At 35.4% G+C, this 26,522-nt stretch overlaps 2 protein-coding genes across 2 annotated transcripts; both read right to left on the bottom strand.

The window, feature by feature from the left end:
• Nucleotides 1-4,573: 4,573 nt before the first annotated feature.
• Nucleotides 4,574-6,937, bottom strand: LOC128232641 (putative uncharacterized protein DDB_G0277255). Its single transcript, XM_052946315.1, has 3 exons — nt 6,869-6,937; nt 5,589-6,672; nt 4,574-5,354 (listed from the first exon to the last, which is right to left on the bottom strand). The coding sequence occupies exons 1-3, from the start codon at nt 6,924-6,926 to the stop codon at nt 4,997-4,999; spliced, it is 1,500 nt and encodes a 499-aa protein (XP_052802275.1). The 5' UTR covers nt 6,927-6,937; the 3' UTR covers nt 4,574-4,996.
• Nucleotides 6,938-9,992: 3,055 nt separating this feature from the next.
• LOC128232642 (uncharacterized) lies at nt 9,993-26,513 on the bottom strand. The gene is made up of 4 exons (XM_052946316.1): nt 26,421-26,513; nt 26,046-26,190; nt 11,461-11,622; nt 9,993-11,259 (listed from the first exon to the last, which is right to left on the bottom strand). Exons 1-4 carry the CDS (start codon nt 26,473-26,475, stop codon nt 11,184-11,186), a joined length of 438 nt encoding a protein of 145 aa, XP_052802276.1. The 5' UTR covers nt 26,476-26,513; the 3' UTR covers nt 9,993-11,183.
• Between the last annotated feature and the right edge of the window lie 9 nt (nt 26,514-26,522).

Below are 26,522 nucleotides of genomic sequence, written 5' to 3' on the forward strand. Positions count from 1 at the left end.
GGAAACCCCCCATCTTTATAGCAATTAATCATTACTAACAATACATATCAGTAGCTTAACAGCCAAGTAGAAATATTTAAGTATACAAGACTTAAGGTGATGACACTGAATTTGATTTGATTAAGGTTAATCAGGGAATACTCAAAACATTTAGTCATAGTGCTGTTAGAAAATATATGCTTTAAGATATAAAATTAAATAAGTCTACATAAAACAAAATGCTTCATTTAACGCCATAAATCGCTTACCTAAATCTGGACTTTAAAACACTTAAAGCTCTTGCGTCACCTTCTCTTCCCGTATTTTGTGTTTTTGATCTACCATGCCTACACCATGCCTACACATGTCTTACACATGTTTATACCACAACTCCATTTCCCACTGCATTATCAAGTTTATAAGTAAGCACCAAATAGTTGACATCTTGTTTTAATTTAATGCAAAAGTTTGAAATTTTTTATACCTCTTACTTTTTATTCCACATTTCTTTAATCGCTATCAATTGCATTCAATTTTGAATCAGTTTATTACATTATTTCTTTACTTTCTTTTTCAGTCCATGAACTATTCCAGTTTTTTTGGTAAATACATTTACACCATATTTTTCCCTTCAGTTCTGAATTGTTGTGCTTTATTATGTTTTTTTATAACATTCTTATATCCTTTTGTTCATCAAAGAACTTTTTACAGTGAATATAAGTTTAAACCTGCCCTAGCAGTCAACTATAGACTTCAGTAATTTACTAGATTCACCCATTAACACGGTCATGCATTTCACTCTGTCATAAGCCAACAAATATATTGGGATATAAAGCTTTGTTGTTTCGGCTTTTGAAAAATATTTTCACCTGTGTCACAACTACCTTATTCTCATTCTTAAGTTTTAATTTCATTTCAATTTTTATTTAATATTTTCTTCATATACATTTTGTGCTCATTTATGTCCATGCTTCATCCTTTGTAATGTATTGTTGTGTAATTTGTGAACATTTCAACATCTATGTATATACTATGTTTAAAGTAAGGTGTGTAAGAATCTATATATTTATAGAGTATTTTTTACAGACTGCATGTTGATATTTTCCTCAAAATGTGATAGTGTTTGCCTAAATCTTTTGTCCCTATTTAGCACTTATTATCGAATAATTGATCATGCTAACACATGTATTTTTGTTAATCTCATGTTTATATTTTTCTAACTCATGCCAGTAGTGCTTGGAAATAACTAATGTGTTTATTAGTTGCTGCTTCATACTGATACTTTGATGGAATATAAACACTTTTATGGATCAATGGTACATAAACACTGGTAACACATCGTATATGAATGTTTCATTTATAATTTTATACAAGTCTGCTCGGTATGTTGATAATTGACCCAATTATAATAGTTTGTAGTAATATATATCATGTTTCCTGTTGGGCATATCGCACCAGTTCACATCCATTTATTCTACAGTTGTCAAAGATTGCTGAAAATACTCTCAGAATAAAGAAATGTCAAAATTGCGCAATTTATTGTCTTTGCCTCCAAAAATAGTTTGTTACCCGGCTTTAGTCAGGCTTCATACCTTTACATGAGCTTAACGGCGCAGAAAAGCGGAAGCCATCAGTCGACCAATGAAAGTGTGCTTTACAAACGCGAATTTCTGATACCCACGTCATAATGGCGGCTTCCGGATTGGAATTTTGATAAAAAAAAAACGCAAAAAAAACACGATCAAACGTTAGGGTGGGGGATTGAGACAACGTTTGTGTTCCAGAATAAGTGTGACTGACGACTGATATATACTTTTCACGACTTACTTCGATTTTGGCCCAAATACTGGCGTTATAAACTGTTGAAGTGACGAAAAAATATGTTTCACTTTCTCGACTGACATCAAATCTACACCATTTGGGCAGAGTTCTGTGACATTAGTAGATAGATTCTTTAACGGAATTGTTTAAGGTAAATGTTTATTGGTTAAGGCTTACATTGGATAAATGTTTTACTAGATTGTTGAAATTTCGTTTCATTTTTGAAATACCCTTAATTAAAACCATCTGAATATAGCCATTTTATAGCCATAGTTAGTGTATTTAAGGCGCACAAAATCGGTTGCTCCAAAAAATAATAATTTTTTATTATCATTTTCAATCGCAATTTGACAGCCACCATGAATTATAATGTTTTACTCATTTGACATAAGCGGTTAAAGCAAAACAAAAGCATATTATTTTGGTACAGACAAACACATTAATCTTTATAAATGGTTTAAATACCATTTAAAAGAGCGCCGAAATATCGCTTTCATTTTTTGAAGGTGACTATTTTCAATAAACGCCGTCCTAAGTCGTCACTCAGGTGCCAATCAATCCTGGAGTCATATGTATCACACTAATACGCTGAATGCAAAACAGTTCCACACTTTTTCTGCATGTCTCGCATTTTTTTTTTTCGTGTAACAATACAACATGAACAAAAAGTACAGGTTACTGTCCCAGATGCTGTACAAAATTTGTCTGCGACATTATGCTCTTTTAATGATATTCCATTGTAATTAACCCTCATACATGTGCCGGAAAGAAATAGTGTTCGATAGCGTTATGTATACAAGAACAATGCATATCTAGAACGGTTCTGCATATTTAATCTTCCTTGAATCGTTTTATCAATTAAGTAATATTTGTCCTTTTTAACCTTTTACTAAATAACATGGTAAAAGTCATTTTCTTTTAAAATGTCATGTGGGTTGTTTTCTGAATACAAGCGGACGAGCTCAACCAGAATTAGGTCTTAACATGTGCGTGAATCAGTTCAAAGTGAATAAAAGAATAATTTAAACATAATACTTGGTTTTTCCTTAAACAACGTTTTATTATGATACCTGCGTAGTTGAAAAAAACACACCAGAAAAACGGTTATTCAAAGGACGAAAGGGCGTAATTGTCTATTGGAAATTTCAATATCATTTACCAGTTGAAAAGTAATTTTGTCCACAATCCTTGGTTGTTGCCTAAAAAAAAACGCACTTAATCTTACAAACTACGTGTACCCAAACTTATTATGTTCATTCCAATAAACATTTCAGCGAAGGTTTAATGTTACATTCATCAAAAATCATTTAATTTTGCTGTCAAACATCGTTTTTCTTCTTTCTTTTTTTTCTTTTATTTTTTTATTTATTTATTTTTTATTTATTTATTATTTTTTTTTGGGGGGGGGGGGCGGGGCTAACTATCTTGTCAGGATGCGTAAAAACGTAATGAGAAATCTGGGTTTAAACCAGACAGTGAGAGCTCAACCTCATTCTTGTTCAAGATTGTTAATCTTGGAACGGTGTAACGATATTAGAAGAAATCATCACATGTTGCACTCAGTTGACATGAAAAGCTCTGCTAGACGTATAGCATATGTCTTAAGCACTGCATTATTGACGCTAATATTAAAACATTCATGTCGATCTCTCAGATATAGTCGGAAGTGTCATTATTATTATTGGGTCAGGGGTGGGGGGTCTGATAAGAATTTCTTAAAATGACACCTGAAAGTGTAGCTTACCGAATTGCATTAGGAAGGATTTGGATCATCCGAAAGCAATACAACTTACATTATACCATATAAAACAATTATTGAGGATATTAAACTTACACGCGCTTTGGAGTTAAAGACATCGTCTAGTGACAGCTAAATAGTAAGTTACAGAGAAATGTATACAATAAAAATACTGTTCTGGCATTTTTTTTCTCATTAACAATTAGTGAGAAAACATTGCCCTTACCCAGGTAGCGTCTTAAATGGACCCGCTTTAGTTTGATCAGTGTCCTTACTTGTAACGGGTATGAGTAGTTATCCACAAGTATGTTTTAAATCTTTGAAATATTTTCATGAAATGATTTCAATACTTATTTGAAAAACTACAGATACAAGCTCAGTAGCAAAAAGTTTAAAGATAAACCCGAATATATGGTGCGAATATTGGACAGTCATGGGGACGGAATCGAGTTTTACCTACATCTATATATTTTAACAACTTGTTCATGATTTATATAACCTTCAATGCAAATGTATGGGTGTAGAGTGTATTTTCTCTGAATGAATAATGGACATTCTTTACGGCCATTCAGTATACTCATGCGTTTATTATAATTTAGATGTTATTATGTCCTTGGTAGAAACTGATTAGAAACAATTTATGTGAATAATTTTGTTAGCAACGGCAAGCAATTACATATATTCCTTTCCATTGTTATATTAAGAACTTAGTTTTGGCTATCTACAGCAAATAAGTATGTTTGAGAAAAAATAAACACATCAGCTTTTCTACGTTTAAAATACGCACCGTATTTTGCAGATCGTTTGAAAAATGCATCAGAGACTCAGCGTTAATATTTTTTATGACGATCGGTATGAATGAATACGTGTAAAACGTGATGCCAAATTCGAAAGGCAATACATCATGGTTTTTATTTGCTTTTTATCTGGCACATGTTTTAACATAATCTGTCTTGTCTGATACTGCTATGAGTTTAACAACTACGTTATATTCCAATCACATTGATTTCTAAATAAAATTATAGCGACTATCTTGATCAATTGACAAAACCAAAGTTTGCAAGACTTTCTGTCAATTCTCCTATATGTTTTTAATAGATATGGTATTGTAAATGATTCAATAGTGTTAATAAACACAAGGACATGCTCATCAAATTTCCATTAAATGTTGTTATGCACATTCAACTAATATTAAGCATCACACAACCAATTTAAGGAATAGGACATGTCAATATTATAAAATAACGGATAATGTATCTGTTCACAATTAAATAATTGCAAAGAAACGTCAAAGTATATACAAAAAGAGGAAGTTCTGTAGTTATTTTTTGTTCCAGTATGTGGCTTGGCCATGTGTAACAATATCGCATGTTCACACTAGCTTCCCCTAACTAAACAATTGGAGATCTCTGGGGGCACTTTGGAAAAGTTTACATGCGATTGTAATAAATCATTTATTCAACTATTTCTGTTCAAATGGTTTCTATCCGAATTGTAGTTAACATAATTGTCTCTTTTATCATTGTTTTCAGCATTTAAGCCCTGATTATTAAATGGTCTACTTGTATACACGGAAAAGTCTGCGTTAAAACCGTTTCTATCATATTGTCGATCACCTTTATAGTCGATCATGTCGTTATTTCTACTCGTTAAGCTTTTCGCAAATGAACCATTTCCGTTATCATTGTTTCTTGTAAAGCTCTTTGCAGATGAACCATCGCCGTTATTATTGATTCTACCAGACATACTACCCTGGCTACTTTGCAACGTAATGATGCGTTTCCCTCCATCAAAGTTATTCCGATTTGTTTCGTACCTAGAAAGTAAAAGTATAATAAAAAGTAAGTTAAGATAAGTAAGATGCATAGGACATAGTTAAGTTGATGATAAGTTATTTGATAAACGTTACCCGTATTCAATCTAATAGAACTCCAATTATTAGCTTTTTCATATAATATAGCAATCGCTCACAAATACTTCATCACCTTATGCAAGAATACGTCATCTTTCCATTTAGAATATTACTAAATAAATGTTATGCCAGACTCACCTCTTGTAATCATCGTCATTGTTGTTGAAGTCGTCATTATAATAACTGTAACGATTTCTACCCGAGTTCCCATTGCGACTGTATGGTCTTGAAGTAAAACGATTTTTATATCCATTATCATCGTCATCATCGTTTCTCCTATTTCCGTAGAAATAATAATCATCATCGTCATCGAAGAAACTTTCATAGTAATCATCATACAAATCATCATCATCATCATCGTCGTCGTCATCGTAGTTATATCTCCATGCGCGGTAAGATGATGACTGAGGGCCAGCTGGTACCGACGGGGTAGCAGGTTGTGGCGGGGTGACGATGCTTTCTCTCATCACAGGAGGTGCTTCTCTGAGTTGCGGACTGGGCGGCTGTTGACGAGACGGTCGAAAAGGCGTGGGTCGCACCGGTTGTCTGTAGGCTGGGACCGCTGTTGGCACTCGAGGTTGCGGTCTATGTGAAATGGGTCGGTAGGATGGAACAGGCGGGTGTATTTGCTGCACAGGCTGTCTGTAGACTGGGGTCTCTGTTGGTACTCTAGGTTCTAGTCTCGGTGGAATAGGTCGGTAGGATGGCACACGAGGGGACGTTTGCTGCACGGGTTGTCTGTAGGCTGGGATCTCCGTTGGCACTCTAGGTTGCGGTCGCGGAAGAATAGGGCGGCGCGGCATTTTTGGCGTTCTGAAAACTGGCCATTGAGACTTTGGTGGTGCGAATCGTGGTTTAGGCATCTGTTGAGGTTTGTAGGAATATCTCTTCATGTTTAACCTAATGGTTGGCTTAAATGCGTTTTTGATTGCAGGTTTCTTGAATCCTGGTTTTAAAAACTTATTTGGCTTCTTTTGAATGAAAGGTTCCCTGGGCGATTTCTGCGGAAACTTCGGTGGTAGTTTCATTGGAGGTAATTTCCAAAGTGGTTTATGAGGTACTTTGAACATGGGTTTCATCAAATGTTTCGGCATATGCATATGCATAATAGGTGGCGGAAGAAACATGTTATGGTGCATTGTGTGTTTCTGCATCATCATCATGTGATGGTGAAGTGGATTCAACATCGGCGGTACAACGGGTCGCCCATGATGAAAGAAATCTGAAAAAGATAAAAAAAGTATATTATGTTATGTTATGTTAAAGCAGGTTTCAAAGGCATCAAAAGCGTGCACGTGATAAGAGCGTATATGTAAAATTATATCAAAATTATAAAAAATGCATATTGCATATTTTTTTATGTTTAGATGTAGTTTGTTCGTTTGGATTATCCAATCATCTCTCATTAGTTTCCTTACCTGACACGACCACACTAGCAGACGCCGACAAAAAGCAAAGCACGAGGTTGAATTTCATTTTAAGTTGATTTACCGAAGTATTATCCACCAATACTTACAATGTCTTCGAAACCAATACTTTTATATCAACTAGAGAGACAAGCGCGACGCCAAATGCCTTCATATGTCACATTTCTGTCATAACTATCATTTTATTAAAATGAAGTCAAGTCCTTAATTAGACATCATCAAAATATTATAAAGCTTGCTGTTAAATAATCATGTTGAAATTGTATTCCAACCACAAACCAGTGTAATTAAGTTAATGAGGCCGTTATAATCGCCACTAAACGTCACATTAACAATTCAAATATGTCGATTATCATACTTGAAAATAATGATTTTTTGCCCATAAACATCGGAGGAAACATAGTTAAAAACAACATTATATTTACATATCAATCCATATTTTTCAGAACGTTAATTAAACGAAGGAAATGTAACGGATAACTTTAACGATTACATGTTAAATTATTTGATAAATTAGCTTTCACATCAATGGTGAAGATCCTGTTGATATAGTCATTTCACAGAATTTTATTACATAAAACACATTATTAATGCTTACTTTACTACATACTTACTTGACAATATGCCAATAGGGCGAGTCTTATGAATAATTTAAAAATCGTCATTCAATACAGATGAATGTCAAGGAATATACGACAATAAAAACAAAATAAGGAAAAATCTAAACAAAAAAACATTTGCATGTTTGCAAACAATATAAGCAATTAGGCATGCGTCAGTCTATTTTTGTTTAACTGCTAATTATACATTTAAAAAAAACGGCATGTTTAAGTCGTATCCATGTTATTTGTTAATTAAACGTCCATTCAGGCTGTTTTACTTCAATTGTTTTTAAAGCAAGCCATCTTTGTCTCATTCAAACAGATATTTCATCTCTTGTTCGTTTTCTTCTTCTTCTTCTTCTTCTTCTTCTTCTTCTTCTTCTTCTTCTTCTTCTTCTTCTTCTTCTTCTTCTTCTTCTTCTTCTTCTTCTTCCCAGAACAATCAGTTCAAAGGTATAGAACTATGGCAGTGTGCAAAGCATTAATCCAAAGGCTTGGCCCACCGTATTTATACATTTATCAACACCACTGATTTAAACATAATTGTGCATTTTATGTGAAATTATAATTAATCTGGAATGCAATAGACAAGAACAGGATCAACAATATCAATCAATGCAATTGCATAAAGCGCAAGGATACCAGATACATTTCGAAATAAGACCATATTATTAGACAGCAACTTTACAATTGAAAACATCTATATACAATATCAGATCCCATGGAGGATAATAGAATATTCTAAAATTATCAATTTGTGGAAAAATTAACGTAGAAATATAGGATCTGACACGAGTTGTCATTTAATACAAGATTTTATTAAACGAGTTCATGAAATTTGTTAGTAAGCGAGCCTCTGGCGAGCTAACTAACAACTTTCATGGACGAGTTTAATAAAATTCTTGAATTAAATGACAACGAGTGTCAGATCTTTTTATCACATGCTTAAAACGGTGTTTTATTACCAATTAAGTTCCACTTTCTGAACCGATTGTTTGACAGCCAAAGTACTCAGAGTAGAATGTCAACGATGCGCCATATAAATAGTTCCAAATTAAAATGACAAAAGTAACTAGCAGTTATCAAGTTTTAAAAGCTGATAAAGCGCTTAAGAAGTCACAAATACAAAAGTGTGTAGTAAAATATCCAACAACATGAATAACGAACGATTTTAACCAAAAAACCCAATAAGTACACAATTTGATGACGTCACACTCAGAGTACATGCATTTACGCGGTTTATGTGACCTACATCGGTCTGTCAAGTTTTCTGTGTGCACGGATTTAAAAGTTATTCGCTGTCGCTTTCTACGATGATTTTGCAGCGTTTTCTTGGTGTACATGGTGTTTCACAACATGCAGATGATAACGGCGAAGCCTTACTCTGTACTGCATGGATGTTGCTGTTGAAAAAGTTAATTTCCACCAGGAATGTTTCCAGAGAACATGATGTTCTAGCCGCCATGGGATGTGTCATGAGATGTCTTGTGCTGCGGAATTCGTATTTGTGTTTTCGGTAACCGACAGCTGATTAAATTGGCAAGCAAATGGCATTGATTGCATATTGCTTGTGTTGGTCAAGATCGAGATTTTTGAAATGTTCTTGTGGTGTTTGTCACTATTGTGGCTGTATTTGTTGACTGACTGGATATTTCTGTGACTAGTAATCCGCATTATCTGGTTGGCGGAACATTGTTATCAGAAAGTTTGTGTACAAGATGCTTTCTGGCACTATGATTCGTTAGCCATTTCTCTCCCGAAAGTCTTACAGCTTCATTATTACGGTAAGTATTTGTTGGCATTTAAACCATTTTGTTTACAAGCAATGCGGAGGGATATCTAGGTTGCGTGCGATTAGTCTGGCCAATCGAAATGTCTGATAGGTTGTCTTACACATGTGTAAGATAAAAATATTCGTAATGGGTATATTACACGGAAAACAAGGGTAAGCATGTGATAAAACGCACTTTTGTACATTTCACCATAAAGCGCAGTAAATTAAAAGCACTATTGACGTCAAGTAGTTCCTCTAATAATTGCGTTTTTAATTTCAAAAATATTGCATACTTATTTATTTGATTGCGCTTGATCGAAATGGCATGATACGCTTTTCATTAACATGACAATATAAAAATAAGAAGTGATGCGTTGTTGCACGTGACTCAACTTACATTGCGGGTGTAAGACGGGTTTTTTTCCAGCACTGGTCATGTGACCGGAAACATTCAGTATGCAAGAAAATGTTTATCCTAGAAATTTAATGTTAACCAATGTCTGATTTTTATTTAATATAACGTCAGCCATTATATTCACGCTGTAACGCATGCAAAACGATTAGCGTCTTCTAACACGAAATTTCAACGATATTTTACAAGCGCCTGTTGTACCCAGGCATTCAGAAAGCAAGCAATTTATTTCAGACTACACGTGAGGTTCCTTTTTTATTATCATGAGACAGTACGACATTACAAATGCTGACTATTTGTCATTTAATTGCATCAAGACAAAATCACTTGTTGTATAATGATAAAAAGGGCAATAATCTTGGGAAACAAGAACAACAACAAAAAACTGAACATTAACATTAAAATCAAATGTACAGTAGTTTACTGTTATTGGAAACTGAGGACAAAAATACCTGACGATCTAAAATATCAGTGCCCACACAATACCAGTGAATCGGCTGCATTATGTGGACTTGTTTGTTGTGAACATTGATTTAAAGCCAACTGTCGATTCTAAGAAAACATGCAGACCAACCAACCTTTTGAAACAACCTAATGGTATATCGTTTTGCATACATTAGCATTAACCGTTAAATTGGCTATGACCGAAATAAACTTATACAGCGTTTAACATGATTCTAAAACTTACGAAACAAAAACACTTGACATTAATGATAGGTAGAACACACAAATCAAACTGTAAAACTCCGTAAAGCGTTTGGGATCAATGTTAATGACTTTAAACGGAAAAATATGTAGATGACATTAGCTTTATTTACATGATTTTATACAATAATGACCAGATTCGTCATAACAGTTCGGTGTTATATCATTGTGTGCGGTGAACAGGGAATTTATCGTCATCGCAAAAAACATGAATTGAAACTTTCTCTTTCTAACCTTATTATGTTATATCTTTAGCAGAATCAACGAATATATATTTGGTAACCATACTACAAGGAATATGATATAAAGGAGACACTTCCATTGATGTAACAATGTGCAATAAGTGTAAAAAAAGGTCTGGCCATACCTTGATAACCTGTACTTCAAACTAGGTGTACTTTTAGCTAGGATGGTTAAATGATATTTGTTAAACAGAACAGAAACAATATGTTCTAAAACATTAGCTCAAGGTACCATAAATAGACAAAACATACGGTGAGCAATACTTTAATATATGAAGATTCAAAGTAGTTTCATACCTTTGACTTCTGGACATATTCTTAATACTGGACACTTTCTATAATTACTCTGTTAGTAGTTAATAGTCTATAAGCATGACTTTTATCTTATCTTATCTTATATTCTTTTTTGTTTGTGTGTGTGTCATTTGTTTCAAATTGTTTAATAAGCCATATCTCGTTGATTTGTATTTAACAAAACCCCGCCAGTTTGTAGTATACTTCAGTAAACTATACTATAACACGATGTAAGAAATATCTACTTTTTTAAGATAAATTGTCTTGAGTTTAAACATTAGCCATTCTCAACATGACTGGTATTATGATCTCCATTTTTGTGGTCCATGTCGTACTTTCTGCATCGACAGAACCTGTAATAACAATACACCGTTTCAACTTACATCAACAAATTATTGCACATATCAATGTACAAATACGTATTTAAAATATAGACGTAAGCTGTCTGTATATCTTTAAGCATGGCAACAAAGCACATTACAAAACACAAGCCTACTAACAAAAATAAAACAATAAAATAACATAGGGAAAAATAAATGGTACAAAGTACGTACTTGTTAACTATCTTAGAACAAATGCCAGAGCAGCAGCAAGAGGCGGAATTTCCGCAGCAGGTCTCGTCGGAGGAGTAGGTGTCTTTGCTGTAGTAGATATAGACAATCAACAGGGCCAAGGTAAACACTGCCACAGTCCCCCATAACTGCGTCTGCTCACGACTGTAAGTAATATGACAATATAAATGATTACAATACCGTCACAGTCCCTCATAACTGCGTCTGCTCACGACTGTAAGTAATATGACAATATAAATGATTACAATACCGTCACAGTCCCTCATAACTGCGTCTGCTCACGACTGTAAGTAATATGACAATATAAATGATTACAATACCGTCACAGTCCCCCATAACTGCGTCTGCTCACGACTGTAAGTAATATGACAATATAAATGATTGCAATACCGGCACAGTCCCCCATAACTGCGTCTGCTCACGACTGTAAGTAATATGACAATATAAATGATTACAATACCGGCACAGTCCCCCATAACTGCGTCTGCTCACGACTGTAAGTAATATGACAATATAAATGATTGCAATACCGGCACAGTCCCCCATAACTGCGTCTGCTCACGACTGTAAGTAATATGACAATATAAATGATTACAATACCGGCACAGTCCCCCATAGCTGCGTCTGCTCACGACTGTAAGTAATATGACAATATAAATGATTACAATACCGGCACAGTCCCCCATAGCTGCGTCTGCTCACGACTGTAAGTAATATGACAATATAAATGATTACAATACCGTCACAGTCCCTCATAGCTGCGTCTGCTCACGACTGTAAGTAATATGACAATATAAATGATTGCAATACTGTCACAGTCCCCCATAACTTCGTCTGCTCACGACTGTAAGTAATATGACAATATAAATGATTATAATACCTTCACAGTCCAGCATAACTGCGTCTGCGACGCTTGTAATTAATATAAGAATATGGACGATAACTCTCAACATACTTGCATCTCTCAAGAGTAAAAGATATAATAATATGTAATATTAGAATACTGCCACACTTTAGCATAATTGTATCAAAACTGTACGTAATATTGCAATATGGACGATACGAATACCGTTACAGCCAAACTGTGTCTACTCTCGATGGTAAGTAAAAGAAAAAAAAACCATAGACGTTAAGAATAACCGCCACGGTCGAACACAACACCGTCTGCTCACGACTATAAGTTATAATAATATGAATATTTAGAATACCGTCACAGTCAAATATAACTGCAACTACTCACAAATTTAAGTAACAATGTGGACGATTAGAATATTTCCATGGTCTAACATTACTGCACTGCATAAATCATTTATATGACCACGAGTGAAATAAAACGACCTTGCACTGAAAACAACAAAAACCCTAACTTATTTTTTGGAGATGTATTGTTTTTTAATCCTACTCTCGCAGATGACATTACACTCGTTGCTTTAACGCCCTCCGGTCTTCAGCATATGCTTGATATCGTGCAAGACTATGCAGTTCTTCACAAATTTGAAATCAATACTACAAAATCTTGTTGCTTGTCGTTCTTCACACAACGCTTGTCAGTTCCACTAATAGTAACATTTGCCGGACAACCGCTTAGTTACGTAAAATCGTCCACTCATTTAGGGATACTAGTTAACTCTAAGTATGGGATGCGGTCTACAACACGTATTGAAGAACGGTGCCAAAAGGGCAAAAACTCATTCCATGCTATGAAAGGTTATGGACTACATGACGAAGGTCTTAGTCCATTAACTGCCAAGAGCATATATAAAAAAAGTCATTATTCCAACTATTTTGTATGGAAGCGAATTGTGGAATAACCTCAAGTCATCGGATCTCGATATTATCAATAGGACTCAACGTTATGTTGTTAAAATGATTCAAGGCTTTAATAAATACACTCGTTCCGACATGTGTGAGTCAATGGTGGGACTTTATCGTCTTATAAGCTTAGTCGAGATCCGCAAATTATCTTTTCTGCAAAAGATAATGACGTTGCCTTCCGATAGTTTAACGCGACAACTTTTTATAAGGAAATATATAACATTTCTTAATCGCCGAACAAGTAATCCAATGCTTGGCTTTATACCTGACATATGCGCTTTGGTAAACAAATACCGCTTACAAGATAGCCTTAACGATTTTATATTGCATAATGTCGCGCGTTCGAAGTCGAGCTGGAAAAGCTCTATTCATAAAACCGTGAAACAGACAGAACTTACTTTATGGCGCGAAAGTCTTATTAGCGACAGGGATTTTTTACTATTCAAAAATCTCCATAAACAAATTGAGCCATGTGTTGTGTGGCAGTCCGCAAATAATCGCTCGGACTTAAAACTTGCGCATTTTATTGCTAACTTGTGGCTAGACAAGCCCTCTTTACTGCACTCCGTCTGCTTAATTTGCAAACGCGTGTTCTTTAACAAAACCAAGCATATCGTGTTTGCTTGTCCGTGTACAGCAGCTGTACGCGATAGTTTTTATTGTGATATAAACATGGTATTTGGTCAATATGTCGGATCCGACTTAGCTAAAAAAGATTCGACAATTTTCAGAGATTTTGTTTTAGGGAGCAAGTACATACAAAATGAAGACTATATTCAATTGATGTTATGCAAGCTCAGTTTTCGTTATGTACAAGATGCGTTCAATGTATACAATACTTTCGATAGTGTTAAAATAATACTGAAACAGTGGCATTTGTGCATATATTGCGTAAGATGATTATGTCTATATTGTATGATCATACAATTGCTGTTAGTTTGTCATAAATATTGTGTTTGACTTGAACCCATTGTATACATGTATGTATTACTCTCATGCTACTTCTTGCATGAATTAACTTTTTCTACTGACATATTTAAACATGCTTATATATATTACATTGTGTTCTAATCTCCCACGCGGAGGATATATTGAAATAAATGAATGAGTGCAGTTTTGACGTAGACAGTCATTCCTATGCCGGCGTTTGGAGAAATAGTTCCTCAAGATTGTTTCTGTAAAGTTTATCTTTTTGTGTTTCAGTGCAAACATTTTATAAACATGCATCAATTAACTTTTATTGAAGCATTGATGTTCCTAATAATAAAAATAGTTAATGCAGGTACCCAAACCCATGAGATAGACATGCCATATGATCAACCAGGCGAGTTATTGTAAGAGCGAGTTATTGTAAGCTAACATTGCACCAAAGCAGGGGTCAAATATGTACATGTCCTAAAGCATGAATAACTTAGTCTCGTCTTCCATAAGTTAAAATTCATATATTGTAGTTATGTAGAGTTTGCCCGATTGTTAGACAAAAAAAACATGCAACAAGCATGGTGGGTCGATTTTTTTCTAAGAAAGACCGAATGGTCAACTTTTTCTATTCAGACGTAAAATTTCAACAAATTTCGACCAATGGATACATTTCTTTTTCGTGAACTGTTCCATTTTATTAGCGGCACAACCCCCAAAAGCCCAAGAGTCGTTGAATTATAAGCGAGAAATAAATTGAGAAATAAATTTTGGGCAAAAAATAAACTGATAAAATAAATAAATAATACATATATATTTATGTTGGGTAATGCTTGCGCGACTATGACAAATAATTTAGAATTCGCCATCCTTTGCAAAAATCGATTAAGTGCTTTGGTCTGTATCACTTGCTGTCGTAAATAATGTAGGAAAATACGCCACTGGCAAGTGTTTTAATTTTTTAACTGCCGGCAATGTCACAGAGCTCGGTGCAACTACCAACATTTTGCATGACATGTAGCAACGCTCACCATTCTAGGTTCTGCACTTCAATTTTTTTCTGCTGTCCATATGTCCGTAGCGCAGCATTTTCGATATGTTTTCCAGATACGACAGTTTTGGGAGCGAAACTATTTTGACGCAAAACACCTGCCAATACAAACCCATTAATCGATTTAAACAAAATTAAAAAAAACATCATTCAAGCAAGCAGAACGGCAGGATCATTAATTCAAACTCCGTTTTCAGACTTTCATATATCGCCTTTAGGACTGATCCCTAAATCAGATGGAATTAATCGGGTATTAAAGATGAAATCAATACGATGTCTTATACGCCAGATAATAGAGTTGTTGATATGATATATTTAATTAAGTTCCATATTGTTTGTTGGCTATTAGAGGTATAAAATCAGCATTTCGACCCCTTCAAATAACACCTAATGACTTTAATTTACTGGGAATATAAATACAAGGTGAAATATTCATTGATTTTATCCTTCCATTTGGAGTTAGTTGCTCCCGCCCCGTGAATGTTATATCTGGACAGTCTTATTTTCAGTGGGCCATTACGACAGAGGACTATGACATAGCGCACCAAAACTGAACTCCCTGTAAATGAAGATAAAAGTTCTAGCGCCCGCAACTGTGTTACTGATTTTCCTTGACCTCTAGATTGACTCGCGCGAAATGGTTGCACATGGACCCACACGCATGGAATAGCTGACTCTATTTCACACAAACAGTGACAGCTGTTCCATCAGCTAGCACCAATGGCTACTCATCAAGAACAACTGGACTGCCACAAAGCTTTCTGTCGATATTCTCCGAAATGAAAATGTCATGGCCATTTAATACACTGGAGCCATAGAATATACGCTTTTAAAGATTTCGAGATATTCGCCATCGGTATCAATTCCAAGACCACATTATCATGTTTTTGTCATATCTGTCATTTAAAACATTGCGTTCAATCAGATTAAGCCTCACATATCTGCAATTTGGTTGTTAACGCAAGCTTTGCGGTCACTAAGATATTACAGATAATTATATCATTCAAAGAGGTTAAGCACCGTCTAGAACAAGGCTGCCATAACCATGAACATATTAGGAAAAAATAGCTATACCTTATTTGCTATTTACAACTATCAAGTCAGTTATTCACTGCTGTTTTTTGAAACGTCGGTCTGGGTTCAAATCTTGACTATACACATTTCACGATTTTATTGTAGCAAAACCGGCATTATTCAATAACTGTCCAATCTGAGTTAATTTTAATGTTTATGGCGAATCAATAACCACAACTCTTGCTTGCATTCTTCTGTCTCGTGCGAAGAACACGTCACTATACATTTTAATATGGCATCTGATTCCATTTCATACAAGAGACCCACAATTGCCAGTACTTTACGAATGTTATTCCATAAAAAGTCATAAATGATATTTTATTGACCAAACACGTATTCTATAATTTCTAATAAAGATCCATCAAAACATGCCCGGATAGTCGAATCGAGCATTGTCCGGAATGCATTATTGTATTCTTGTTTTTCTGACTCAAATTTTAAATTAAGCCCTTGTCAGTTTTGGTGGCAGGGTTATTGTGGGTTGTTTCTGCAGCTTTTTGCATAAATATGGAATCAAAGAAATCCATCGGAAAGCAAAGCTGCTTAATATGCAAATTAAAACTACGCTTACTTTAGAAATGATTGTCATACATAGTGATGGTAATGACATCGAAAGCATAAAAAGTATCAAATATTTAAGTCGATGATTGCAAGCATTGCTAACAGTTTTCCTGGCGCGTTCGTTGTTACAGATATTTCCAACAGTTATTAACAAGGAAATATTCAAATGATCCCATTACCATATAATATGTCTAATGGTTAAATATTTCATACATAATTTACTCGAAACGCTCTGTTAAATTAAAATCTCTCGTCAATGAAAATGCTATTTGCATCTAGCATCTGCTCTGCTGAAATAATTCGATTACGAAAATATATAGAATTACAAAATGGTGTATATGCTGCAAGAAGATACACCGCTTTGAATATGTTACGGGTATAAGAAAGGCTCCACATGCTACTGGGCTGAGTTTCTTATTTTGAATAAACGAATAAATTTTGGCGAGTTTATATTGGATCTCATTTGCGTCCAGCAACTACATACGCGTCCTGCAGCACTTTTTTGAGTCCAAAATAATAAGAGTATTAACATGAACCATTTGCATGTGTTTTTCAAGGTTTTATTTACCGTGGCGATATTTACACCAGATTTCACGAAAAAGAATAGTATACATCAGTCGATACTAAGTTAAGTTGATGAGCGGAATAAAATCATATTGCTTTAGTGATGCAATTATGAATATTGCCTTTTTGCAACCCTTTGGGATAGGTCGCCATGGAATTCACCAGATTGTTGCAGGTGACTAATTAGATCAAGTCCATCTGCCCAACTAGCTGCTGGAACCAATTAATTTAACAAACGTTCTTTAAAAATTACAATAAAAATCGGGATGAGCAATATTGTTAGCAATCGTTGATTTAGGACAAATATTGTACTTTGAAATAATAGTATAAGGACCATAACAATGTTTGAGAAAGTTTTCCTTAATTTATGATATCTAAAACCCTGTTTAAGAAGTGTTTCCGTCATAAGTATACTGCGAGAGCTTCAATTTTTTACATTTGTGCATATGTTAGCTAATCAGCTTTGCAAAAACACCATAATATGATGGTGAACTATGAATATCTCCATATAAAGAAGGGTAATTATTGACTTTAAAATTAAAATCATCACGTTTATCATAAAGATTGACATTTAATTCATCTTCCCTATCTTCGAGTTGCAGATCTAAATAGATTGCCTTTAGATTGGATGTATTTGATTTACTAAACTAAGACAATATGGACGATAAAAATACCACTACAGTTAAATAAACTCCGTTTGCTCACGACTGTACGTAATATGACAATAAGGACGATAAAAACACCACTACAGTCAAATATAACTGCGTCTGCTCACCACTGCAAGTATTTTAACAATATGGTCAGTTAGAATACCGCTACAGTCCAAAATAACTGTCTACTCGCGACTGTAATTAATGTAAAATATGGTCAACTAGAATAAGCTAAGGTCTAACATATAACCGCATCTGCTCGCGATTGTACGTATTACACCAATATTGAAGATTAGAATCCCTCCAAGGTCTAACATATAACTGCATCTGCTCGCGATTGTAAGTATTACACCAATATTGAAGATTAGAATCCCTCCAAGGTCTAACATATAACTGCACCTGATCACGATTATAAGTATTACACCAATATTGAAGATTAGAATCCCTCCAAGGTCTAACATATAACTGCATCTGCTCGCGATTGTACGTATTACACCAATATTGAAGATTAGAATCCCTCCAAGGCCTAACATATAACTGCATCTTTGCTCGCGATTGTACGTATTACACCAATATTGAAGATTAGAATCCCTCCAAGGCCTAACAAATAACTGCATCTGCTCGCGATTGTACGTATTACACCAATATTGAAGATTAGAATCGCTCCAAGGCCTAACATATAACTGCATCTTTGCTCGCGATTGTACGTATTACACCAATATTGAAGATTAGAATCCCTCCAAGGCCTAACAGATAACTGCATCTGCTCGCGATTGTACGTATTACACCAATATTGAAGATTAGAATCACTCCAAGGCCTAACATATAACTGCATCTGCTCGCGATTGTACGTATTACACCAATATTGAAGATTAGAATACCTCCAAGGCTTAACATATAACTGCATCTGCTCGCGATTGTAAGTATTACACCAATATTGAAGATAAGAATCCCTCCAAGGCCTAACATATAACTGCATCTGCTCGCGATTGTAAGTATTACACCAATATTGAAGATTAGAATCCCTCCAAGGTCTAACATATAACTGCATCTGCTCGCGATTGTACGTATTACACCAATATTGAAGATTAGAATACCTCCAAGGTCTAACATATAACTGCATCTGCTCGCGATTGTAAGTATTACACCAATATTGAAGATTAGAATACCTCCAAGGTCTAATATATAACTGCATCTGCTCGCGATTGTAAGTATTACACCAATATTGAAGATAAGAATCCCTCCAAGGTCTAACATATAACTGCATATGCTCGCGATTGTACGTATTACACCAATATTGAAGATAAGAATCCCTCCAAGGCCTAACATATAACTGCATCTGCTCGCGATTGTAAGTATTACACCAATATTGAAGATTAGAATCCCTCCAAGGCCTAACATATAACTGCATCTGCTCGCGAATGTACGTATTACACCAATATTGAAGATAAGAATCCCTCCAAGGCCTAACATTTAACTGCATCTGCTCGTAATTGTAAGTATTACACCAATATTGAAGATAAGAATCCCTCCAAGGCCTAACATATTACTGCATCTGCTCGCGAATGTACGTATTACACCAATATTGAAGATAAGAATCCCTCCAAGGCCTAACATATAACTGCATCTGCTCGCGATTGTAAGTATTACACCAATATTGAAGATTAGAATCCCTCCGAGGCCTAACATATAACTGCATCTGCTCGCGATTGTAAGTATTACACCAATATTGAAGATTAGAATCCCTCCAAGGTCTAACATATAACTGCATCTGCTCCCGGTTGTACGTATTACACCAATATTGAAGATTAGAATCCCTCCAAGGTCTAACATATATTTGCATCTGCTTCCGATTGTAAGTATTACACCAATATTGAAGATTAGAATACCTCCAAGGCCTAACATATAACTGCATCTGCTCGCGATTGTAAGTATTACACCAATATTGAAGATTAGAATCCCTCCAAGGCCTAACATATAACTGCATCTGCTCGCGATTGTAAGTATTACACCAATATTGAAGATTAGAATCCCTCCAAGGCCTAACATATAACTGCATCTGCTCGCGATTGTAAGTATTACACCAATATTGAAGATAAGAATCCCTCCAAGGTCTAACATATAGCTGCATCTGCTCGCGATTGTAAGTATTACACCAATATTGAAGATAAGAATCCCTCCAAGGTCTAACATATAACTGCATCTGCTCGCGATTGTATGTATTACACCAATATTGAATATAAGAATCCCTCCAAGGTCTAACATATAACTGCATCTGCTCGCGATTGTAAGTATTACACCAATATTGAAGATTAGTATCCCTCCAAGGCCTAACATATAACTGCATCTGCTCGCGATTGTACGTATTACACCAATATTGAAGATAAGAATCCCTCCAAGGCCTAACATATAACTGCATCTACTCGCGATTGTACGTATTACACCAATATTGAAGATAAGAATCCCTCCATGGTCTAACATATAACTGCATCTACTCGCGATTTTAAGTATTACACCAATATTGAAGATTAGAATCCCTCCAAGGCCTAACATATAACTGCATCTGCTCGCGATTGTAAGTATTACACCAATATTGAAGATTAGAATACCTCCAAGGTCTAACATATATTTGCATCTGCTCGCGATTGTACGTATTACACCAATATTGAAAATTAGAATCCCTCCAATGCCTAACATATAACTGCATCTGCTCGCGATTGTAAGTATTACACCAATATTGAAGATTAGAATCCCTCCAAGGCCTAACATATAACTGCATCTGCTCACGATTGTAAGTATTACACCAATATTGAAGATAAGTATCCCTCCAAGGCCTAACATATAACTGCATCTGCTCGCGATTGTAAGTATTACACCAATATTGAAGATAAGAATCCCTCCAAGGTCTAACATATAACTGCATCTGCTCGCGATTGTATGTATTACACCAATATTGAATATAAGAATCCCTCCAAGGCCTAACATTTAACTGCATCTGCTCGCGATTGTAAGTATTACACCAATATTGAAGAATAGAATCCCTCCAAGGCCTAACATATAACTGCATCTGCTCGCGATTGTAAGTATTACACCAATATTGAAGATAAGAATCCCTCCAAGGCCTAACATATAACTGCATCTGCTCGCGATTGTACGTATTACACCAATATGGAAGATTAGAATCCCTCCATGGTCTAACATATAACTGCATCTACTCGCGATTTTAAGTATTACACTAATATTGAAGATTAGAATCCCTCCATGGTCTAACATATAACTGCATCTACTCGCGATTTTAAGTATTACACTAATATTGAAAATTAGAATCCCTCCAAAATCCCTCCAAGGTCTAACATATAACTGCATCTGCTCGCGATTGTATGTATTACACCAATATTGAATATAAGAATCCCTCCAAGGCCTAACATTTAACTGCATCTGCTCGCGATTGTAAGTATTACACCAATATTGAAGAATAGAATCCCTCCAAGGCCTAACATATAACTGCATCTGCTCGCGATTGTAAGTATTACACCAATATTGAAGATAAGAATCCCTCCAAGGCCTAACATATAACTGCATCTGCTCGCGATTGTACGTATTACACCAATATTGAAGATTAGAATCCCTCCATGGTCTAACATATAACTGCATCTACTCGCGATTTTAAGTATTACACTAATATTGAAGATTAGAATCCCTCCAAGGCCTAACATATAACTGCATCTGCTCGCGATTGTAAGTATTACACCAATATTGAAGATTAGAATCCCTCCAAGGTCTAACATATATTTGCATCTGCTCGCGATTGTACGTATTACACCAATATTGAAAATTAGAAGCCCTCCAAGGCCTAACATATGACTGCATCTGCTCGCGATTGTAAGTATTACACCAATATTGAAAAATTAGAATCCTTCCAAGGCCTAACAGATAACTGCATCTGCTCGCGAATGTACGTATTACACCAATATTGAAGATAAGAATCCCTCCAAGGCTTAACATATAACTGCATCTACTCGCGATTTTAAGTATTACACCAATATTGAAGATAAGAATCCCTCCAAGGCTTAACATATAACTGCATCTGCTCGCGATTGTAAGTATTACACCAATATTGAAGATTAGAATCCCTCCAGGGTCTAACATATATTTGCATCTGCTCGCGATTGTACGTATTACACCAATATTGAAAATTAGAATCCCTCCAAGGCCTAACATATAACTGCATCTGCTCGCGATTGTAAGTATTACACCAATATTGAAGATTAGAATCCCTCCAAGGTCTAACATATAACTGCATCTGCTCGCGATTGTAAGTATTACACCGATATTGAAGATTAGAATACCTCCAAGGTCTAACATATAACTGCATCTGCTCGCGATTGTAAGTATTACACCAATATTGAAGATTAGAATCCCTCCAAGGCCTAAGATATAACTGCATCTTTGCTCGCGATTGTAAGTATTACACCAATATTGAAGATAAGAATCCCTCCAAGGCCTAACATATATTTGCATCTGCTCGCGATTGTACGTATTACACCAATATTGAAAATTAGAATACCTCCAAGGCTTAACATATAACTGCATCTACTCGCGATTGTAAGTATTACACCAATATTGAAGATTAGAATCCCTCCAAGGCCTAACATATAACTGCATCTTTGCTCGCGATTGTACGTATTACACCAATATTGAAGATTAGAATACCTCCAAGGCTTAACATATAACTGCATCTACTCGCGATTGTAAGTATTACACCAATATTGAAGATTAGAATACCTCCAAGGCCTAACATATAACTGCATTTGCTCGCGATTGTACGTATTACACCAATATTGAAAATTAGAATCACTCCAAGGCCTAACATATAACTGCATCTACTCGCGATTGTAAGTATTACACCAATATTGAAGATTAGAATCACTCCAAGGCCTAACATATAACTGCATCTACTCGCGATTGTAAGTATTACACCAATATTGAAGATTTGAATCCCTCCAAGGCCTAACATATAACTGCATCTGCTCGCGATTGTAAGTATTACACCAATATTGAAGATTAGAATCCCTCCTAGGCCTAACATATAACTGCATCTTTGCTCGCGATTGTATGTATTACACCAATATTGAAGATTAGAATACCTCCAAGGCTTAACATATAACTGCATCTACTCGCGATTGTAAGTATTACACCAATATTGAAGATTAGAATACCTCCAAGGCCTAACATATGACTGCATTTGCTCGCGATTGTACGTATTACACCAATATTGAAGATTAGAATCCCTCCAAGGCCTAACATATAACTGCATCTTTGCTCGCGATTGTACGTATTACACCAATATTGAAGATTAGAATACCTCCAAGGCTTAACATATAACTGCATCTACTCGCGATTGTAAGTATTACACCAATATTGAAGATTAGAATACCTCCAAGGCCTAACATATAACTGCATTTGCTCGCGATTGTACGTATTACACCAATATTGAAAATTAGAATCACTCCAAGGCCTAACATATAACTGCATCTACTCGCGATTGTAAGTATTACACCAATATTGAAGATTAGAATCACTCCAAGGCCTAACATATAACTGCATCTACTCGCGATTGTAAGTATTACACCAATATTGAAGATTTGAATCCCTCCAAGGCCTAACATATAACTGCATCTGCTCGCGATTGTAAGTATTACACCAATATTGAAGATTAGAATCCCTCCTAGGCCTAACATATAACTGCATCTTTGCTCGCGATTGTATGTATTACACCAATATTGAAGATTAGAATACCTCCAAGGCTTAACATATAACTGCATCTACTCGCGATTGTAAGTATTACACCAATATTGAAGATTAGAATACCTCCAAGGCCTAACATATGACTGCATTTGCTCGCGATTGTACGTATTACACCAATATTGAAGATTAGAATCACTCCAAGGCCTAACATATAACTGCATCTGCTCGCGATTGTAAGTATTACACCAATATTGAAAATTAGAATCCCTCCAAGGCCTAACATATAACTGCATCTGCTCGCGATTGTAAGTATTACACCAATATTGAAGATTAGAATCCCTCCAAGGCTTAACATATAACAGCACCTTATCACGACTGTAAGGAATACAACGATATGGTCAGTTAGAATACCGTCACAGTCAAATATAGTTGCGTCTTTTTGCGACTGTAAGAAATATACCAATATTGACGATAAGAATGCCGCCAAGGTGTAACATAAAACTACCTCCGCCTACGACTGTAAGTATTATGACAGCATGGACGATTAGAATACCGCCATGGCTAAACTGCATTTGCGCACGATTGCACGTAATATTATAATGTTATTAATTAGGTGATTTCATATTGGCCCAGTTTGAGGTTAGCCTATTTGCCTGAGCCCGAAAGGGCGAAGGCAAATACAGCTGACTGAGGACAAACAACCCGACCCATATGAAATCACCTAATTAATAAGTATTTTATTAATTAAGTATTAACTATGGTACGACCTTTTGGTTAAAAACTGATTTTGCTGGTTTTGACATGCATCCTTTTAGTGACACAGCACATATTTATTAATAAAGCACTGTGTAGTCTAAGGAAGCATGTCTTTACGTCTTAATGACGTAAATCGTTTGCAAAAACATCATTTTTTTTACCTTCGTCGTCCATTTTGTCGGTGTACAAAAACATTATAGTCGTAAAATCCATTAACGGATTCAATACAACTGTAATATCAAACCGAACAACGTGGTTGAAGTATTTAATAGGCTAGTAATTCTCAAAAGGTTTAAACGAAGCACAATTTTCATAACAGTCGGAAAACGGAAAATATGGATTCCTATTAAAATATTTTCAAGCATATTTCTCATATTCGACAGCCAATGGAAATGGTCCATTTCTCAAATCCTATAATCGGCGAGTTTTGTAGCCAATCAAAACGGATGTAGCTCTATTGGCCGAGTTTTGTTGATATTGGCCGAGTTTGGTCGATATTGAGCGAGTTCTGTCATATATTGTCTTCAATTGTCTGGTATTCGTACCGCGATTGTACCCGTAATTCGTTTAATACGAAATAGTTGATTTATAAAATAATATGATCAGTTAGAATCTGCTCTAGCATTGTATAGATGGATCGGAAGGGACGAAAGCTATTTCGCATTTTCTAAATTTACAGTTTTAAAGTTTATCAGTATTTTAAGTTCCATATAAATTTGCAACCAAAATACTTTGAATAAAGTTTGAATATAGTGGCGATTAAATAAAAAAAAACAAAGACAAAAACACAGAATAACGAATGAATGCAACACGATAACCTTAAATGAAATTTACAAACATTTTAGGCTGGAAAACCCCTAAAAGCAACAACGTTTTACAACCATAATATCAAAAACATTTATTTGGCCACAGTGTGACGAGGTTGCCCCTTTCCGGGATTTATAATGGTTGGAGGATTACATTTCATATATGTTCAAGTGTTAGCTTCCGATAGCTTCAGTCAGTGGTTATGGATTTTCATGGCGTCGGAAATGAAAGATGTTAATACATCTCATGACAGACGATATTTGATGAAAAAGGGTTAAGTGGAAGTGTAACGGTTGTGTTTTGTCATTTTTTACAAATATTGTTTCATGAATTAATGAATAGAGTAAGGTCCCAAGTGTTCAAGAACAATGGCCATAGGAGTGATCTCGTAATGTTTGATTTACCATTAATTCCTAAATTTTTCTCTTTACTAGCAATTTGGATATTATAAGAAACAATTATTCTTATAACCCTAAAGAAGGCGCTTGGCACCGAAACGTTGGTTTGCGTGTTATTGTTTGTGTTACTCACCATCGCCATATGTGTGTTACACAGTTGGTCTAACTATCGTTGTTGTATTTACATGCCTCGAGATAGCTAATATGATATGTAATTCTACTCACAATGTGGTTGACGTTGGTACCTCACAGCACGTGAACTTGTTCTCCACCTCACAACACTCGGGGAGGTCCGGGTCATTGCACATATAGATGTTCCCTTCCCGCGGACCGATGTCATCATTTCGAAGACACTTTTTACACTCTGCAACTGTAGGTAATAACATATTTGGTCAAAACCTTTGAAGTTGAATGTTTTGACCATCAAACGGCTGATTACTTTCCCTTTTTTACAAATTGTTGTATAATATCCATATTAACTCATGCACTTTCAACTATATAGCGCTTAAGTACGGAACATTACAAAAATCATATTAAGGGTTACCTAGAAAAAATAATTTAATAAAATTTATTACGCAATTTTAAAAGTAAAAGTCTTACAAATGAGTTTGATTGCAAGTAAACTGCAAACGAGAATAAGGTTATCCATGTTCATGCTGCCATGGTCGTCCTTACCGGCGTTCTGATTATGGCTCTGCCTTG

The sequence above is a fragment of the Mya arenaria genome, chromosome 4, assembly GCF_026914265.1.
Source record: "Mya arenaria isolate MELC-2E11 chromosome 4, ASM2691426v1".
Lineage (NCBI taxonomy): Eukaryota > Metazoa > Mollusca > Bivalvia > Myida > Myidae > Mya > Mya arenaria.

Coding starts and splice junctions, on each gene's coding strand:
- LOC128232642 (XM_052946316.1), bottom strand. CDS start 26,475: ATGAACATGGATAACCTTATTCTCGTTTGCAGTTTACTTGCAATCAAA. Junction 26,191..26,420: donor ACTTGCAATCAAACTCATTT/GTAAGACTTTTA, acceptor TATTACCTACAG/TTGCAGAGTGTAAAAAGTGT. Junction 11,623..26,045: donor GTACCAACGTCAACCACATT/GTGAGTAGAATT, acceptor TATTACTTACAG/TCGTGAGCAGACGCAGTTAT.
- LOC128232641 (XM_052946315.1), bottom strand. CDS start 6,926: ATGAAATTCAACCTCGTGCTTTGCTTTTTGTCGGCGTCTGCTAGTGTG. Junction 6,673..6,868: donor TGCTAGTGTGGTCGTGTCAG/GTAAGGAAACTA, acceptor TATCTTTTTCAG/ATTTCTTTCATCATGGGCGA. Junction 5,355..5,588: donor AATGACGATGATTACAAGAG/GTGAGTCTGGCA, acceptor TTTACTTTCTAG/GTACGAAACAAATCGGAATA.